General features: G+C 39.0%; 2 protein-coding genes across 2 annotated transcripts; one reads left to right on the forward strand and one right to left on the reverse strand.

Annotated features, from left to right (window-relative positions):
• Positions 1-976: 976 nt before the first annotated feature.
• On the reverse strand, positions 977-4,581 carry LOC108680032 (DET1- and DDB1-associated protein 1-like). The gene is made up of 4 exons (XM_018168796.2): positions 4,424-4,581; positions 2,989-3,127; positions 2,699-2,757; positions 977-2,319 (listed from the first exon to the last, which is right to left on the reverse strand). Exons 1-4 carry the CDS (start codon positions 4,424-4,426, stop codon positions 2,047-2,049), a joined length of 474 nt encoding a protein of 157 aa, XP_018024285.1. The 5' UTR covers positions 4,427-4,581; the 3' UTR covers positions 977-2,046.
• A 926-nt stretch (positions 4,582-5,507) lies between these two features.
• LOC108680022 (intraflagellar transport protein 74 homolog) lies at positions 5,508-19,353 on the forward strand. The gene is made up of 17 exons (XM_018168777.2): positions 5,508-5,582; positions 7,101-7,161; positions 8,346-8,871; positions 10,114-10,188; positions 10,482-10,552; positions 10,978-11,154; positions 11,885-11,962; positions 12,434-12,596; positions 13,464-13,573; positions 13,816-13,958; positions 14,706-14,826; positions 15,195-15,320; positions 16,023-16,124; positions 16,697-16,896; positions 17,820-17,943; positions 18,241-18,465; positions 19,006-19,353. The coding sequence occupies exons 2-17, from the start codon at positions 7,159-7,161 to the stop codon at positions 19,219-19,221; spliced, it is 2,460 nt and encodes an 819-aa protein (XP_018024266.1). The 5' UTR covers positions 5,508-5,582; positions 7,101-7,158; the 3' UTR covers positions 19,222-19,353.
• Positions 19,354-20,899: the final 1,546 nt, after the last annotated feature.

A 20,899-nucleotide genomic window follows, 5' to 3' on the forward strand; every position in this document is an offset into this window, starting at 1 on the left:
GTGTGGGTAAGGCATCATGTCCATTGCAAAAATAATAATGATATCCGCGGCGGGTTTGGCACGTCGAAATGCAAGAGTGTGGCTTGGTTTATATGTTGCGGTCGAACTCTCATACCAGCTTCACTGATGACAGAGACCCGAGATTGTTTTTAATGGTTAGCAGGCAGACCCCAGGCGTCGTAGCCATTAAATGGTTAGCAGGCAGACCCCAGGCGTCGCAGCCATTAAATGGTTAGCAGGCAGACTCCAGGCGTTGCAGCCATTAAATGGACCATTAAATGGTTAGCAGGCAGACCCCAGGCGTCGTAGCCATTAAATGGTTAGCAGGCAGACCCCAGGCGTCGTAGCCATTAAATGGTTAGCAGGTAGACCCCAGGTAGAATTTATTTTTTTTTCGTAGCTATTTCGCATTTATTCGATAAAACTAGACCCCATATGTCATAACCACTTGTATAAAATGTACGGAGCTAAGAAGCATAAAGTGTCAATAAAAAGTGGCGGCACTAGTTAATTTGATACCTGGTACAAATCGTGACAATTTTCCAGTAACTATCTCAAATTTTCGGTAAACTTACTCTTTGATTCAAACAGAAAGTTGCTTAATGAACTTGAAACTCAGCACTGTTTAAGAATTACCCCTAAAGAAATAAACTTACCTAACTATTACATAACAGTGAGCACAAGAAATAATCTAACTCACAATCAGACGAATTGTGGAATACCGTACTTGAAATACAAGAATAACACTTAAATTAAACTTGAACGATAACAACTTCTCATTCGCCTTCCTATTTCCAGCCTCAAAGCTCCTCTGTAAAAGCACCATTTGTATCCCGTCACCGGAGCATACACGAGGCTTCAGCGCCACGCAAAACTACATTTAAAATATCACTCACAAACGATAAAAATTTTGGGGAACAGAAGCCATTTGATTCCACATTAATATATGGGAAACATATAAATCAAGTTACTTTAATGCTCTGCACGCATGTACTTTTACAGCAACTACGCCATACAATAACTTGGAAGCGCACCTCCATCTTGTCCTGTACACCACGATCGCGTACAGTAATGATGATTCAGACTAAAACAGTAGGTAACACTTTGGCTGCCTTATGCCATGAGTAACACCTTTGGCTGTCATCTGCCACGAATAACTCCTTTGGCTGCCATCTGCCACGAATAGTAACACCTTTGGCTGCCTTCTGCCTACAAGTAACTCCTTTGGCTGCCTTCTGGTGTTAGACCACCATTAGCTTTCATCTGCCATGTGCAAGTAACACTTTGGGTGACAAATGACAGCTAAAGACATGCAATATAATCATGTAAAGTTGAATTCCAACAAGAGATTCAAGTATTTTTTTCTAAACAATTAAGTAAAATAATTGACCAGCATCAATCACCAAGTGTGCAGTCAAAGTCACAATAAGCAGCAAGCGCTCATCAAAAAGTTCATGTTTACTTATCGCCAACAGCAGGCTAGAAATTTGCAATGCATGAACAGGTATCATGAAGTTAAATATATCCTGGGACCTTCTTGAAAACGTTGGAAATACTGCGGAAATTTGGTAGCCTGAGCAGCACTAGAAAGGTCACAGGTTAAAGGTTGCCATTTAATATAAACAGAATAGGCCTCATTTGTTGAGACCACTTGACATCACACCCACTGTATGGTTGCCGACCCACTTTTATTAATCGTGATTCTATTTTTCATTCACAACCAAGGCAAGTTTAGTTCAGAAGAAAATTCAGAACAAAGCCAAGTAAGGTATTTATAACTTAGATATCACCATAGATCAAAGTGACTTGTCATAGTAAAGATGACAGCTTAGAGCTGGACCTCTATTGAATGACTCAAGTATGTATTGCAATAACAGAAAATTTAAGAAAACCAATCAAAGTAAACAAACAGACTCAGAGTCAAGGATTAATTTGTCACATTCCATCCCGCTTCAATGAATTCAAATAATACGACCCTATAAAAGAACTTAATAGAAAGAGGGAGTTTGATACAAGTACATTGTAAGCTAATTAGATGCTTTGGTGCTACGTGGAGTCGTTGCTGGTGCTGGGGTGGTCGTGCCGAGGCCTCTTGTGTCGTGGTTGTAGGCTGTTGCTGCTGCTGGGGTTGTTGCTGCTGCTGCTGGGGTTGCTGCTGCTGCTGCTGGGGTTGCTGCTGCTAAGACTGCTGCCAGAAGAGGAGCTAGTTTGGCTGAATGAACTGGCAGACTGGTTGTTGTTGCCATTACTAGGACTGTTGCCAGCATCATCAGCCCCGCTGCGAGACTCATTCAGTTCTCGCTTGTTGCGGCGTGGACACTACAAATGAATGAGCTTCAATTTAGTTTGATTTTATTATCCAGCATCAGAAAAATTTCTTTTCACTCTAGAGTACCTTATGGGTACAAATTTGTACTATTTCTGTAAACCATAGAATCAAAAATTTTTGATACTGTCAGTTAAATGGACATGACTTCATCCAAATAATGATGCATTTTGACCATTTATGGGTCATCCTGCTTTAGTTTGAGCCAGCAAAAGGTTATATCAGTGCAGGAATTTTATGTAACATACAGGAATTTCATGTCACTATTTTAACCATATGACCCATTCATTTTCATGACAGTAGATTCAAGAAATTTCTTGTTTACCCATGACCCAAATGACAGACTTGCACACTTATCCTTACGACACATACCTTCTTCTCCCAAGACTGATAAAGGTAGCGCAGGAGGATGTTTGTCTTCTCCGTAACAACTGAAAGTATTAGCAGAAAATAGACTAATGATGGGGGAAAAATGTACCAAACTTTTTCAGAATAATAGGAAGAAATTTAAAACTTTCAGAAACTTTATAAGTTTGAAATAAGCTATTGAAAATATAACTATAACATACACACTGTAGTAAAACACACATAGGTACTACTATATACTAAAAGGCACATACTTTCCAGCAAAGAGCACAAAATGTCTAACAACGAGCACCCACTCTCAAGTGAAGGGTAGTCTTCATTTGTAGGGACATAAACAGGTGGCTTCTTAGCAGATGTTCTCTTGTGTGCATCAGCTTGAAATTTACTGAAGTTCTCACTGTTGTGAACAGGGAGTTCTTTTAACATGAACTCAGCCTGAAAAGAAGTAGGTCAGTTAAAACAAGAATCCCATCAATCAAGTCTATAAATTATTTGGATTTCTGGAATAAAAATTTTAGAACTACAGAACTATTTATACAAATTATTTTTTGCAAATAAAGAACACTCCATGATTGACATCAATTATTATTTGTCAAAAATATTAGCTCTAATATCATACTGTAGTCTCAAGTTATGGCAGAACTCAGAGGACAGAGAGTATAGTATTTTAAAATAGGCTAAAACCCGCTACATTAATTCCTACTTCATTGACAGATTTATAGTGATCTTATGAATAGACATTCTGACATGAGAAATAGTCAATGATAGTGATATTATTACTGATATACTATGTCAGAATAAAATAAATTTTTGATAAACTACCATATAAAGGATCAGAAAATTAATGGCTTTTCATTGGAAATATCATTCTTTATCCCAAGAGAAAACTTTTTCCAGTTTTTTGAAAAGGGCAGGTAACCTCAGCAGGCTCAGCTTATTGTCAGCTAAAAAGTAACTGATGAGAAATACTGAGCATTCCAATTTATTACCTACTTAAGTTACAAAATATGTTAGTAAGGAATAAGGATTAGTTAGCAAAATAGGTAGGTATGCTAGGCTAGCCTATGAGATAAGAAGCAAAAAATACAATGGATATTTATATACATTTACATTTTACAGGTCACAAGAGAAGTATACAAATTGCAAAGATTTTTAGAAGTCTAAAATTACATACTGCCATGAATGATACTGGTGCCTCGAGTCTGGTGGCAACTGGCTAGGCCTACTGTCAATTAGTGAGGTTGCCACTCTGCTTTTATTGCACTGTGAACTTTTTTACTTTGGCAATGGCAACCTTGCTAAGTGCTAACAGTTTATAATTTTAAATTTTAAGAGCTACAAATATACATTGTATAAATTCTACAAAATTATCTTAGAAAGATGCAATTCTCCCCCATCTGAAATTTAAAAAAATAATACAATTGAAAGTTCAAATTTAGAATACCTAACTAACCAAAATTTGTGACTTGAAAAGTTGATAGCCATCATATTTCAACAGTTGAAATTTTTCAATCTTGCTAAATGCTGAGTAAGGCCATGAGGTAGGTAGGGCAGTGCATACTGTACAATGTACATATGGACGATCTGAATTCTGAAGCGCTAGAAATCTCTCCCCTACTACATATGGATATAACCGTGATGTGTAACCGTAACGTGAAAGTACTAACTCACTTCAAGTTCATACAAACAAAAGTTTCCCTCGAATTATAATCGGGCATTAATTCAACTCACCATTTTTTACAGGAAGCGTGTTCAAGACTGTAACAGCAAGCAAATAGAAGAACTTGAGTAGGTTTTGTCACCGAATCCAAGCGCAGAATTTTCGCATTAAATACCTAACCTTCAAACGTCAACGTCTCACCAGGCACTAGACAGCAGAAGAGAGCGTGACATTGCTATTGCATTCCTATTGAGATCCGTGTAAACGGATTAGTTCATATTATTATTAATAATTATTTTTTTATATTGATTCTGACAGGAAAGTTTTAGTACAGACATCGTGCAGACAGGCGGTACATGAAGTACAGACATCGTGCAGACAGGCGGTACATCATGTACAGTCATCGTGCAGACAGGCGGTACGTGAAGTACAGACATCGTGCAGACAGACAGATCGTACGTTGAGTTCGATCAATTCGTACCTTTAGTTCAATCACATCGTACGTTTAGTTCGATCCGATCGTACGTTTAGTTCTATCAGATCGTACGTTGAGTTCGATCAAATCGTACCTTTAGTTCAATCACATCGTACGTTTAGTTCGATCCGATCGTACGTTTAGTTCTATCAGATCGTACGTTTAGTTCGATCACATCGTACGTTGAGTTCGATCAAATCGTACCTTTAGTTCAATCACATCGTACGTTTAGTTCGATCCGATCGTACGTTTAGTTCTATCAGATCGTATGATTAGTTCGATCACATCGTACGTTTAATTCGATCAGATCGTATGTTTATTTCGATCACATTGTATGTAGTTCGATCACATCGTACGTTTAGTTCGATCAGATCGTACGTTTATTTCGATCACATTGTATGTAGTTCGATCAGATCGTACGTTTACTTTGATCACATCGCATGTAGTTCGATCAGTAGCAACGAAACTTCTCTGCAAATTCAACATAGGCAAAAAAAAAAAACATTTATAATAATACTTTTGACGATGAAAACTTAACACTAAAAGACATTTTAATTATAATTTCCATAGTAATATATTGTTCTCTGAATCAGTTGTGGATTGGAAATTGGCCAGCAGGACTGCCAGTGTGGTCGCTATGGCAACCATGCACAACACAATATAAGCAATGTAGAGTCGTATTCGTATCATCGTTGATACTGAGGAAGCATCACTACATAGTTAAATAACATCCACAACATCATTTAGAACATAAGGTATGTAATTTCAACAATTCTACGCGTATTTAATGACTTAAGCAATGAAAGTTAACTTTAGCTAACTATACATCATATTTGACTGCATATATTTTGTATTCCGTACCTGTTTTTGCGCTTTGTTTTCTTGTTTCCGTATCATAGTTTTAAAATTTATAATTTATTTTAACCTAGAGAAGCAGACAAACTATTAATTTCGAATAGTTGTAGCATTATCCTCTAGGTAATCATGATCATTAACGAAACTCTGGTAGAAATATCAGGCAGTTCAACCGTGATCTGATATAATTTTCCTGAATTGGTCGGGAATTATGGTTAGGTTAACAATATCTCATTGAAGCGCAATATGGAAACAAAATCATCTGAAAATAATCGAGGAGAAGCGTTGGCGATGAAATTGTGTGAGAGATAGAAAATTGGAGCTGAAAAAAAGTAGCAAAAACTACGTATGAGTGGTATGACACATTATTCTTCACCTCTGGGCATCGATTGTGCATTCTTTATTTTAAAAAGGTTTCATTGAAGACCAGAGAATTTGTTTTATTCGCAATTTTCTTATTAGTTTTTTCAATATATCGAACAATATTTTTAGTTTGAACTGGCAAATCTCTGGTCTTCAATGGAACCTGCTTGAAAGAAGAAATTCTGCCAACCTATACTAATTTTCGCACTCTTTATTTTAAATGTATAATTTGTATTTTGTTAGCACATTTTGTTTCAATTCTGCGTAACTTTGAGAACATAATCACAAAGCAGACTTTTAGTCATTACTTATATTTATGTATTAATGAACTTTTCAATGTTTAAATGCCGAAATTTTAGACAAAATCTCGTTCATTTCTCTGAGTGAATAATCAGCCGTATAGTCTTATAGAGAGTTTCTCCCACACGTATATGATATGTTTTCAGTGTATGTATTCCTATATGTAAAGGATATATAATTATGCATAATCCTATATAATTTGTTTTATGTGTAAACGATCACATGTGTTACGTGTATATGTACCCTCGTATCACATGTGTTATGTGAATATATCTTCTTGTTTAAGATAAAATTTGTTTTCTATGTGTATACTATACTGTATGCTATGTGTGTTATTTGCTTCAATAGGAAAACATTTGCCTGAAAAAATTTGACCTCTGCGCAAAATTTCAACTCAAGACATATACGCATTTTACTCGACGCATAAAATTTGAATAATTCAGTTTATATAATTAAAGTGCAGTATAGTGGATAAGATATATTATCCAAATATACGTAAGACGAACATTAAGGATATAGTTTAGGCACAATATGTAGCTGTAATCAATAGAATAGATGACAAAACGATAAGAAAAATTATACGTCAGCTATCGGTCGGCGTATTTGATTATTCCATTTTCTACATTTCTCGTTAAATTTCAAAATGACCGCTTTAGCCTTCAATTACCGGTTTTAAGAATAAAATGTTAACATGAAGTCTTAATCGTAATTTTTTGTGAATAATCTTATCCGTATTTACCGCCGCGGCTTTCCAGGATCGCTTCTCAAACGTCGGTTCACCCAGTCTTCTGAACCGCACTTAACCCTGCCCCAATGGTAGTGCTGAACCCTGGTTCCTGTGTGTGTGTTTGTGTGTGAACCGCACTTATTCCTGCCACAATGGTAGTGCCGAACCCTGGTTCCTGTGTGTGTGTGTGAACCGCACCTATTCCTGCCTCAATGGTAGTGTTGAACCACATGGTTCCTGTGAATGTGTGAACCGCACTTATCTCTGCCCCAATGTCAGTGCTGAACCACATGGTTTCTGTGTGTGTGTGAACACAACCGTTCGCGCAGTGTGTTCAAAAGCTGTGTTTACTGTGTAAACATATATACAGCTGTGTTCGTTGCGTTTAAGTGCATTTATACTCAAATGTGTTGACCAATTACACAAGGAAACGCTTATTGATCTTGTTTAAAACGTTTTGAGTAACGAAAATATTTTTCAATGATAATAAAACGCAATCAGTGTGCGTTCAAATGCTTCCTGTTCACCGGATTTTCAATAGTCTTATCTTATCTTTCTATGATCTATATGTCCTGTTCTTCCATAAGCTCGTGTGGCAGCACTAGATGAGTGACACGTGTTTTGATGTTCCCGGGGTGGGTGGAAACCTCTGTAGAAAAGCGCGTATTTTTTTATTCGCTCCCTGCTGATACTAGATGTGTCTTCTAGAATAAAGCTTCTATATATCAAGACTATCTGTTTTTAAATGCGTTCGCTGTTGTTCCTAGATGTGTCTTACTAAAAAGAATACTAAGAAGTATCCGATATTCTATAAGAAGAGGCTAAAAAGGGTAAAAATTTATGTTATACGCGATCGGTACCAGAGCATTGCAGAATTGCACTATCACGGTTTGCACTACAGTCAACATTTTTTACTCTTTCGAAACACATAATTTCTTGAAACTATTTATGACTTCGTTAGAAATTGCTTATCAATTCGGGTCTCCCAATCTAAAATCTATTCGTGAGACACCAATTTAATTCATTGATAGAATATCTATTTATTTTCATTTACTGAAAATCATGGACCGAATATAAGTTTGTCCGTATCAAATACTATACATGAATCAATCAGCATCTAGTACTTCACGAATGCGGCAGGTTGTCTGCCCGTCCAAACTTATAAGCACCAGCCCTTGGTAATGCTATAATCCTACAGGTAATCAGATTTGAAGTAACATAAACTTCGCTTGGATCAAATGACACAAATCTAATGTGTTTGTTTTGCTTCAAGTTGTCGGGCGAGGAAGAGATCGACGCTTCTTCTGAAGCAGAGGCCCCCGAAGAAGAGGCCATAAGCCGACCAACCTCGGTGTTGTCTGAAGCTGAAGCGGAACCGGGTTCTTCTCGGCCACAAACAAACCAGAGCAATCGGGTTTCAATTGATGACAATATAAAAGGTTTTGAGGACTACACGCAGACAAACCGCAGCAACCGGTTTAGTGGAAGCGGAAAGCTGTACGACGTTGATGAAAACCACTCTGGTCCTGAAGAGAACGGTTCTGGTGGTCAAGAAAACCAAGCCAAAACGGACTACCCTCCGCCATCAAGGTCGGGCTACCCTCCGCCATCAGGGTCGGGCTACCCTCCGCCATCAGGGTCGGGCTACCCTCCGCCATCTAGGTCGGGCTACCCTCCACCATCAAGGTCGGGCTACCCTCCGCCATCTAGGTCGGGCTACCCTCCGCCATCAAGGGCAGGCTACCCTCTGGACCGGGAGAGATCAGCTGGTCGCGAGAGTCTGGTGTCCCGAGGACAAGGTGAGCAATTCAAGTTTGGTTCATCTTTAAAATTAAGTGACTGGATATTTTCGGGCGCATGCGGTGACTTAATATATTTGTGTTTATTAACCTCTTTTTGTTGTTGGGGCCCTGTTCTAGACCTCAGCAATATTGGTTCTGACTATAGGATTGAGCCAGGGTGCCAGAGGTCTATGATGTTGGGGGTAGTTGGGACGTAAGCGCAATTGAAGAAATGAGGCTCATCATCGGGAAAAAGATGGCAGTACCTACAGATGTTGCTGATGGGATTATTGGTCTGCTTTTTTAGCTGGTTAGATGAAAGAAATGATCGGAATGAATTCGGGCCAGCGTGCTACCGGTTGATCTAAGAATTGATCGTTCAAATTTGGCTATTGTTGGGAAAGGAGGAGACAAGTCATTAAGCAGCACCAATATGGCGGGAATGGTACGAGTCGATGGTAGCTCGAGCGGTATTGAAGTGGCGGGTGTAACTGACTGTTTTACGGGGTGATGCTGTAAATATTGATGGGTAGAACTGGTTCATGAGCAATGAAGTATTTGGCGTATTGGCCGTTCATGTTACTAAGTTGATGGCTTGGTCTTGTGATTTGTTGACAGTGCATTTGGTACGGGTAGAGAGGAGGTCAGTGTATTGTTGAACGGTCAGCATGGGACATTTAAGAGTGCATGAGCTTGTTGTTCCGTTATTGTGTAGTGGCAACCAAATATTGCTCGCTGGGTGGCCTTTTAAATTGTTTGGAGGCAGGTGAAGTTGGTGACTTCGTAATTTGGGTATTGATTGGGCAGGCGTAATCGGTTATAGGGTGGCCGATGGCTTTGTAGGTTTCCAGGGGAGGTTCATTGTCATATCCAATTGATGTTCCTGAGAAGGGATAGAGTATTTTGATATGTTAGGAGGCTTTTGATGCTATGGTTTTGTGGTGGTTTGGAATTATGCCTTATTGTCGAAGGTTAGGCCAAGGATTCTCTGGCTGTGTACGAGTTGATTGTTGATTATTATTTGTAGCTGTTAATGGTACAGGGAGATATGAGGTGTTATGAAGATAGCCATTTCATTGTATGTTATGACTTCCAGGATTCGGTCAGCAAAAAAAAATCGTAGGTCGAACTGTTGCATCAAAAGATTTATTTCTGTATTTCAGCTGACCAAAAGATGGATAAATTCAATATGGTAAAAAATTATATTATAAATGAATACAATCAATTTATAACTTAACTTAACGTAACTGTACACTCCAGGAGGTGCAATGGACAGGCTGCCCACGAGGTCTGGTCGAATGTCGGCAGTGTCAGGCATGCGCCCCCTCACGTCAGGTTAGTATCTTAGGGTTAGTATCTTTGATCTAACGATCAAAAATATTGACCGTGAGTATCGATCAATCTTTTTGAAAAACTTTGTTACTAATTCAAAAAAATATCCTCAAAAAATAACAGTTGTGTTTATCGATCTAAATGAACCATAAACTTCCACATCCCTGTTAAGTTCGTGCAGAGAAGATAACAATTTTGTTGTGCAGTTCCTTCCATCTTTGAAGTTTCTATATATCAAAGTGATGGATTTTTTCCGTACTTAAATGCTTTTTTCCGTTATTTCATATATATTTCAGCGGGCCGTATGTCCCGGGCTGGGGACCCGGACCACTCGGGCCCAATGGTTGGGGTCCATCCCGATCGCCGGGTGAGCTTAAAATGAAAAACTAAAAACTTCGTTAGAATAAAAAACAAAATTTTTTATAAACAGGATCAACAAAATGCAGCACCTACTTCAAGTAAAAATTTCATATTAATTCAAAATTAACTAAAAAACGGAAATAAAAAAATTACGAAACAAAGTTAATAATAATATTTACTTGCTCACAGAATTTAGATAAGCTGTAATTTCATTACTTACTAAATTAATTTTAAAATTAATTTAATTAAAATAAGTAATTTTATTACTTATTTTAACGTATTAAAATAATATTACTAAAATAAATAATTTTATTTATTTACTTATTTCAAAGGTGTTTTTAATTATCGAGTTGGATTTTGTATTTAATGATGTATTTGAATTGTATTCTCAAATTATGAACATTTAACTGTTCATTTACTGACGTGGTCCAGGACAGCGCGACGCCCCTGACGCGCCCCACGACGTCAGGACGTCTCCTGACGTCACGTCCCGTCAGCGCCGCCCTCAAGAACGCGCCGTCCACGGCCACGCGCCTCCTGCACGCCGCGTCCGCCGTGCGCCCCGGCACCCGCGGTGGCCTCACCACCACCAGGGGCCTCAACACCCCTGTAATATCATTATATTCATTAATAATCATGACTGTTATGTTCATTATATTCATGGGTATTAATTCACATTTTAATATTCATTCATATTTAATGTACAATCTTAAAAATATTTCTCAAAGTTTGTGTCGAGTAAGCCTCACGTCACAATATATAGGGGCTGTTGGGGCGCGTATCCAGGATACTTATCGTGTCGGGATATTGTATATAGGGGCTGTTGGGGCGCGTATCCAGGATACTTACCGTGTCCACCAAGCAGATGTGTTACGTTGAATCAGCGCTGAATAAAATTTCACAAAAGTCTAGGGACTCTGAAACCTGCATTTAGATATCCCAGTTGCGTGATTATAGTCTCAGCCGTGCAACTGGTTTAAAATCAACACTATTCTCGGTCGCTTAAAGAGTCTCAATGTGTAAATAACTAGTCTCAGCTACGTAACTGATTTCTATGGCGTAATTAGTCTCTATGACGTAACTAGTCACTATATCTTGGCCAGTCTCAGCCGCGTAACTAGTCTCAGTGGTGTTTATGACGTGTCTCAGCGGCGTAAATAATCTCTATTTTTGTCTCAGTGGTCCGTAAAATAATATTTTATTCAGCTTCTTTCCAGACACTGGCCAAGCTCAAGTTACCCAATTTCATTGAAGCCATGAACTTCATTCATTAATGCAAATTGTATAATATAAAATATAATTTTGATAAGCAATATATATTATCTTTTCATCTCACCAGATTAACGTGGTGGACAGACCCATCACTCAACAGGGCTTAACAGGCATGAAGACCGGCGCTCGGGCTCCAGCCAGGCAGGTGGGTAAATCACCCATTATACATATTGTAAATTTTTGATACGATTGAGTTCATTATCTATATAGTTAAGATTAGGATCTGATTTACGTGAGTCAGATGCTTACTGATTACAGATGTTACGATAATATCTTAATTACTGGTTACGCATTTCCAAGCTATTGAAATATTTATGATTTTGAGTATGGCTGAGAACAGTTTCTTCATTTGATAATAGCGTCTTATTTTAATAACGAGTATAGATCTTAACACAGTTAAGGAAATGTGTATTTTAAACTTAATACTTTGTAAGGTTTGCTCTGAGATTAAACTACTATTATAATTAGCATTTAGAGATGAATCTAATCAAGTTAAGGAATGGCAAGGTGAAAGACAAAGGCAACACAAGTTTATATTATTTTTGACGGTGTTTCAAGATAAAATACAAAAACGATAATAAGATAAGTTTCTAATTATTTTTGATGCTGTTTTAAGGTGCAAGACAAAAGCTACTTCATGGGCGTGCTGAGGACCAAGATGGCGGACTTGGCCTCTGAGATGACCAAGATGGCGGCGAAGATCACGGCGATGCAGCACGAGCAGAGCAGCTTCTTGACGTACGATAAGCGGGTCAAGGAGATGGCGCAGGAACTCACAGGTGGGTGGACACGGGCATCTCTTATTATTACGATGTCGTGTTGGTTCACTAACCCTTGCTACCGTAATCACTTCAAAGATATATTTGTGGCCAACACACGCCCCCCTTGCTTCAAGAATATTCTTTTTGAGGCAACGGGTGGCTTTCGGGTGGCCGGTAGATAGCCAGTGGTCGGCCGGCGCCAATTTGCTCTGGCCGACCCAGCCAATATGCTCAGGACTTGACTTCTTCAATGTACGAAAATCGAAGGAGAAATTACTGATTAATCTATGGCATTTTCACTACTTATTTGGGTACTTGGTCGTATCAACTAAAAAAATTTTGATCGAGGGTTGCATGGCATATCAATTAGTGGGGAATGAATTTTAGAGTAAATGCTTATCTAGAAAATATTAGATAAATGGGCCGCGCTACTCGAGTTTTAGAGCTCAAATTTTGCCTTAAGGTTACCAGTTGGAATGAAGGTTTTCACAATTTTTCTTAACGTCTATGATTCGAAATATATAGCTGAAATTTCATTCAAAATCTCAGATTATGATCTTATTTCCGAATAAAGTTACTGCAAGAGACATAGTGAATAAACACCATATATGTAGATCACCGCGGCTGACCGCGCTGATGGACGCTCTTAATCCTCGACCAGCAATCACATTAATCATGTTGAACACCTGCTGCCTTTTTATGTCAACCCTGGCTTATTTGTAACATGCAAATCATCTATGTATAAATATAATATCGGTACTATACTAGTGTATTTTTGGTACAGAGAATAAAAATATTACGACTTAATTGAAACAATGTCGATTCTATACTGTTGTGTTACTTGTGTAATATTGGTGTATATATACTGCATGTATTTATACCCAGAGCTGCAGGGCACGCTGGCCGATTACAATCTCTTGGTGGATCTGACGAATACTGACACTGAGAAGATAGAGATAGACGAAGAGTGTCAGGAGCTGACCATGCTGAACCAGGCGAGTGTCAGGGGCTGGTCATGCTGAACACTTGCTTTTTCCACGCTATAAAATGGCATACACATAGAACTGCCCCATACACTTAAAAATGGCAGGTAAAAACGGCCCATACCCATACATGTCGTCAATGACATTAACGATATTGCATCAATCTCATAGCTAACCATGCTGAACGCAATGTTGAGAATAGTATGCACATAGAAATAACCCACACACAATTTAATACAAGGATTTCTACACAGGAGGAGTCGGCGAAGCTGGAGGCGATATTCGAGGAGAAGAAGGAGCTGGAGGCGGCGGTGAGGGGCATGGAGGCGCAGCTGGAGGACGAGCGCCACATGGGGGAGAGCATCATCGAGGGGATGCAGCCTGCCCTCAAGGGGAGGTAGGGGAGAGCATCATCGAGGGGATGCAGCCTGTCCTCAAGGGGAGGTAGGGGAGAGCATCATCGAGGGGATGCAGCCCGGGGAGGTGGGGGAGGGGATTAGGACATCACTAAAGTGCATCGCTGTAAAGTGAACAATTAGTAAAACATGTATCGCTATTTGGACAAGGTCTTACACACTTTTCCGAGTGATCGATTGCATTTCCTCTAACTTCGTTAATTTGATTACAATCGTAAAATGACTCCACTCGTGAGATCACCTTCAGCTTCCAAACTATCACTGCTGTTCTTGCGTAGGTGATCACAGCTGCAAAAACTTAAAAAGAACCTGTGCCTGCTTGGCCACCCAATCGAAGTCATCTCGTGATCAGAATCTACTTTTCAACTTTACAGTCGCCTGAGAGTATGACAGGAGTGTCCTGATAGTATGATGAGCGGGGAGATTGATTGATATGATGATTGATATCAGATAAATGTATATTGATGGCGTGATAGGTATGTCCTGATAATACTATAAATGTGTCCTGATAGTGTGGTAATTAAATTTGTCCTGGGAGGATCACTAGGGTTGGGCTGGCCGAGATTGCGCGCTACTCAGAGGTTACTCTTCACGTCGAGCCGAAGCAGACATTAGCGGCTGATTTACGTGCTCCCCGAGTCCTAGGCGGCACCTGTTGCAGAGTCGGTAACGCATCCAAATTTGTTGTTGTTCCTACCCAACCATCACCACAATTTTTCTGTTACTAGGTACACGCAGCTGCAGAATAACAACAGGAACCTTCAGCAACAGATGGAGCAACTGCAGCAACAGATCGACTCTTTAACCGCCCGCAAACTGTCGCTAGAAGACGAGCTCGCCGTCTCTAAGGTAACTCAGTCTGTTATACATTTTGGAAAAATTACTTTGGTGTTTATACTCCTTCGTCGTCTCTAAGGCATTCAATATGTTTTAAATTCTTTAAAAATTACATGTACGTCTATTATTATCCGTCATCGTTTGTACGGTATTTAATTTGTTTACATCTGTATTCAATCTGTTATCAATTCGTTCGTAAGTAGAAAGTTCGTAACTTTCTACGAACGTATTCGTTCTTAGTAAGTTCGTAAGTTCTTGATGCCTGACGCTGTGAATGCACGAACGCTCTATGAACGTGTATTTGCACCACTTATAGTATCTAGATGTTACCAGGGATCAGGACTTATAATTTGACCGTAACAATAACACCGCAACACTAGGTGAAGCAGGAGGCTGTTGGGTTGTCGGAGCGCCTCCAGGAGGTGGAGAGCAAGAAAGAGCAGCTCCTGCAGGAGAAGCAACAGCGGGGAACCCCCAAAGAGGAGCGGGAGCGTCTCCTGCTGCAGGTCTTTTAGTAATTTTTACGGTTTTAAGCATCATTAATTGAATTTTGTTTATATATTTGGCAAATTCTGTGTCTTTGAAATCTGGCGCGACTATATGGACTGTAAGGATGTGAACCAGGATACTTATCGTGTTGGGATATTGTATTTAGGGGCTGTTGGGGAGCGTATCTATAGGATATTTATCGTGTCGGGATATTGCCCGGCCTGAAAATGTATTCCTAGTAGGAGAAGAGGAAAGGATTAGAGGAAAAGGAAAAAAAGATTGGATAAAAAATTGAACTTTGATTTTGTAATTGGAAAATATACATTTAATGTGAAAAACACATAATAGTTTTTTCATATATGAAACTAGAGTAATATTGAATTTCTATCTTCTATGTCAAATATTGGCTTGGAGGGATTTTGTTATGTATGAAACGGTTTAGAGCAGGTTTAGAGCAGGATCGGGCATGTCTACTGCCTTCCACTAGCAGGTTTGAATCAGAATTTAAGTCGGCCCGGTAGCGGTCGACTTGCAAGATGGATTTCAATAATTTTATAACTAGTCCTCAAAAAAGAACATTCCTGCAAAATGCATGCTCTCCCACTGTTTCTAACCTGCCCTGCGCGGCACCGGCCCGGCTCAAACACTGCTTCAAATCATAACTGAGATATATAATTTATTCACATTTCAATGTTTTTGTGTACGGAATATTCAATTAGGTGAAAGACGACAACGCCGAGATCGCCACCATGGAGCGTCAGATCAGTGAGCTCCAGGATGAGATGGGGCGACTCCAAAACGATCTCCAGAGCGTTGATCAGGTGCGATCTTTTGATCTTGACGGAGCTTGCATGAATGTATCGTATTTGATCTACTGCCATTTCTATTGCTCAAGACCAAATATCCTACAGGGTCTTATGATATCTTTCTATTGCTGGAGTATCATCATCTTCTTAATATTTCCAAAGCTCAAGTAAATGAATCAGGCAATCACAATTATGATCTTTCCAAAGCACACATGTAACAACATGCCAGATTACTTGATATTTCCAAAGCATTTGAGTATCAACATAACGGATCTCTTGATCTTTCTAATTCATGCAATAAACGATCACATACGCCTTTTGTTTTTCTGATGCTCAAGTCTAAGTATTAGGTGAATTAAAAAATATAGATATTCTACTATATAATTTTCGCTACGTAGTGCCATTCCAATTACAGTAATGTATTCCTCAATTTATTTTGTGAGGCTGTTAGGCCATGGAACATTAGAACGCAGTAGAACTCTGTCAACTTTTAATTGATATTTATCCCGAGCAGTAACGCCTGGAAGAATGTATAAAAGCTCTGATAACTTTATCTTCCAAATAAACCATTTTGTTAACATCGTCAGGAGATCGAGGAGAACCAGAGCGAGCGTAGCCAGAAGTACAGGGAGCTGCGTAAGCGCGAGGAGACCATGCAGCAATTCCTCGACGGGTTCGAGCAAAGCCGAGTCGAGGAGACCCAGAGAATCGAGCAAGTCGAGGAAGCCATCGTCCTGCTGCTCGAGAAACTCTCGAGAGACCTCATGCATTTCGGCAGACTGCCAAAGTTGGTTTATTATAATAATAAGTGACAGGAGAAATAAAACTTACTTTTATTGTCAAGTTTTTTGAACATGGAATTAACTGATCTAAAAACTCTCCCGAGACCTCATGAATTTCGGCAGACTACCTAAGTTCATTTATTATGATAATAATAAGTGACAGGAGAAATAAAATTTAGTTATGATATAAAGTTTTTGGAACATGGAATTCGCTGGTCTAAAAACGCTCACGAGATCTCATGCATTTCGGCAGACTGCCAAAGTTGGTTTATTATAATACGTAAGTGACAGGAGAAATAAAACTTACTTATATTGTCAAGTTTTTGGAGCATGGAATCAGCGGATCTAAAAACGCTCCCGAGACCTCATACATTTCGGCAGGCTGCCTTATTAAGTAGATTGATAATAAATAATAAAGTAGTTGCAAGATCAAGTTTTTGGAGCATTGAATTTGCTGATCTATTAACTCTTTTAAGACCTTAAAGCAATTCTGTACATCGCCACGCTCAGTAAGAGACTGCCATCCAATAATAGTATATTTTTCTTCGATTTTTTTACCAAAAACATGTTTTTAAAAACTGTCATCCTAAAATAGAGTTAGTTTGAAATTTTTATGTAATCTGAACTTCTGTAATAGTTATTACTTATGAGGAATGAGTGAGTCAGCTAGAATATAATTCCTGACCAACGGTAGTTCATAGAATTTGAACAGCAGTACTGCTACTAAACGTTAATCCTCGTTTCGATAGCCAAGATAGCGGTCGTTTGTATTAGCGACAGGAGCAATGATCGTTCATTTGGAAGACGGGAGCAATGGTTGGTCGTTTCAACGATATGATCATTGGTCGTTTGTATCTGCAAGAGAACTAACGATCGTTGTTTACAAGGCAGGACTAAAAAATTTAATGGTCGTTCGTCTCCATTGCAGTGTGTCCGAATTCGACACCCTCAAGAGCGACTTGGCCTTCAAGGAGGGCGAGCTCGAGAAGTCCCGCTACACCGTCCAAAGTCTGGGACAAGAACACCTCAACTTGCAGGCCAACTTGCAGAAGGTTGGGTAGTTTTATATAAGCGAAGCACTAAGCTTAATCACATAAGAATTAAACGAAAGTGAAATAAAACTGAAAGCTGCATATTTCTGATTCAGAAGGATTTCGATGCATTTTTCGATTATTAGCATTTTAAGTATATTATGCGCAGATAATACATTCTCAGCTTATGTTCAACTATCCTTCAACGAATATCAACTGATAATTCTTCTTTTTTCTGATGGGCTTCTTCCTTTTGCTTCTTCAAAGTTATCAACTGATAACAAGTTTATTTTCAAGTATCTCTAAGGCTGATTACAGATTGAGGCTCTCGAGTCGAAGGTCCAGAAGGAGCTGGTCGACATCAAGGAAAAAATTCAAATCATGGAAAATGAAGTTGTCGAGTTTGGAGATTTGCAAGGACTTAGGGCTCGGGCGGACGAGAAGAGGAAGGACTTGGCCATCGAGAAGGACGAACTGGAGGCCAAGAAAACTGCCGTGACCTTCGCTCTCCAGGAGGTAGAAGATACCATCAAAATGCTCAAGGTAGGCTATATTAATCTTCGTTTTCCCGAATTCCATCGTTTTTAATCAAGTTAATTAACCCGAATTTCATCATCGCGAATCCCATCATCCCGAATCCCATCATCCCGAATTCCATCATCGTGAGTCATCTCATCTTGAATCCCGTCATCGTGAATCTCATCATCATGAATTAATTCTCAACTCTGCGCTACGCAAGAACCCTTTGGGATGTACTCGAAGACTTTTAGTCTTGGGGCAATTTTTAGTTTGTTTTTGTCACCCAAGATGGGCCGGTTATCATTATAGCAGTCGTCACACGCCATTTATTTGGCCCCAGCGGCCTCCCGATACATTTGTATTGAACATTTGTCTAGCGCGCTCACTGTCTCAATGAGAGAAATTATCAGTTAATTTAGATTAAAATTAAAATGGAGATTATTAAACACACTCCTAAATGGACATAAATATGCATGATTTTCTTAATTTTCCAGTGAAAAGGGTGAGAGTAAAGACAAAGAGACAACTCGTATAAAATTATTAGTTAATAAATTTGTTCGACAGAAACAACTTTCTGACAACGACACCCACAAACAGCTCGTGAGTCAGGAGAAGAAGTGGGCGCTGCTGGAGATGAATAACTTCACAGCCAAGGAATTCGTGGCTCAGAAGAAAGCTGAGTCAGATTATATACCAGTTAAGAACCAGGCCATGAACATCGTGGTTGACTACAACAAGGCCTTACAGGAGGTGGTAGCTAGTGGTGGCATCATCGGGTAGCCGTGCACTCTAATGCCTTTACAATTTTCTGATTAATCAAACTGTTGGGAAAATATTCGCAGACTATATTTGAATATTAGATTTTCTTATATTGTATTCAAAGCCTCAACATAATAAATTGTGATAATTGGGCATTTGTGTATTAGTTCCTGATGACTCGAAACTTTTTTAAGTAATTGAATTTAAATACCGACGCAAACGCACACAAAATTTTTTGCTGTTTTTCGATAGCTCGTGATTTGCAGTTCGTATTCATCAGAAATCTACGAAAATGTCAAAAAGTTTCATCGTGCCGACGTCTGTACAGAAGGTTTTAAAGTTATTGCCCCGTTCGCTAATATTTATTGGAAACGATCGTTTTCATCGAGTACTTGTTTTCACTATAGTCAAAATATTCTACGTGCAGAATGAGACTTAGTGATTCATATGAAATTTTTTGCGGTAGTAGAGATGTCTATAATAGAGGTTCACGGATGCAAAAATGAAAACACTGATTATACTTGAAAATTCCTGCCTATTTCCTTACATATATTTTTGTTTTGTTTTGAGTATTGTCAGAATTAGGTAGGCCGATGTAGTATTTCGCTTGGGTTCTCTACATCAGCTTTGGCGCACATCATAGGAGATAGATCACGCACTCCCACATAATACTTTACTATAGCTGCAGCAATCAGTATGTGCAAATAAGATATCGATCAGAAGGAGACTTCCGGCGAGGATGAGAGCGTAAAGTCAACAACCCTTAAAACCTAATATAACGGGTCGCCTGCCGAAGACCACCACTGCCCTGTATGTAATGGACCATCATGATTCCCGCCTTCCGGAACGTAGTCTTCAACACTTCAAGCCGTCCGTATCTAGGCCGTGGGTCGAACCAGCCCTCGGTCGAACGGCCACTTGTCGAAGGACGATAAATTTTGGAACAGAACTATGCTATCTGAAACCTAACCTCAGATGCGGTCTCTTATACACATCTAGATGTGTATAAGAGACAGCTTCTCAATCTTGCTGTTCATTATTCTTGCCAAGGTTGATAACTTTTCATTTGTCAGCGTTAAAACGCAGCTGCCACTTATCAGCCCAGTCAACCAGCCTGTCAAGATCTCCTTGCAACTGTACTTATTAATCATCCATGGTTGAATTAATTAATTCAACCGTGGTTACATCACTCTCACTGGAATGAATGCAAGGGGCGTAGAAAAACACGTACAAACTTTTACTCGAATTTTAGGCGACGCGCACTTATATTGAATGTGGTGTAAAAACATTGTATTTTTATTTCGGGACAATATATTTATAAGTGTTCTAAATTTGTCATATAAACATGTAACTTTTACAAATGACGCCCTTTTTGAGTTATTGCAAAAAAATCCCATTCCACTCAAATGCCAGACAACACAAGATATTACAGACGTCAATTTAATTTCACTAATTCGCCAATTATTCATCGATTTCATTTATATACAGATAACACATGTAAACACATGATTTCATATATTTACAGATTATCACACATGAAAAATTTTTTATTAAATAAAACTCATCATATTCCTTATACCATAAAATCATTTAATGGGTTCTATTCGTCCAAACGGTTTGCTGTCATTTCTGTATTTTATCTTAGAAATTTGCGGAAAAAATAAATTTGGGCAATTATTTGTTACTGTACACATCAATA

The sequence above is a fragment of the Hyalella azteca genome, unplaced genomic scaffold, assembly GCF_000764305.2.
Source record: "Hyalella azteca isolate HAZT.00-mixed unplaced genomic scaffold, Hazt_2.0.2 contig907, whole genome shotgun sequence".
NCBI lineage: Eukaryota > Metazoa > Arthropoda > Malacostraca > Amphipoda > Hyalellidae > Hyalella > Hyalella azteca.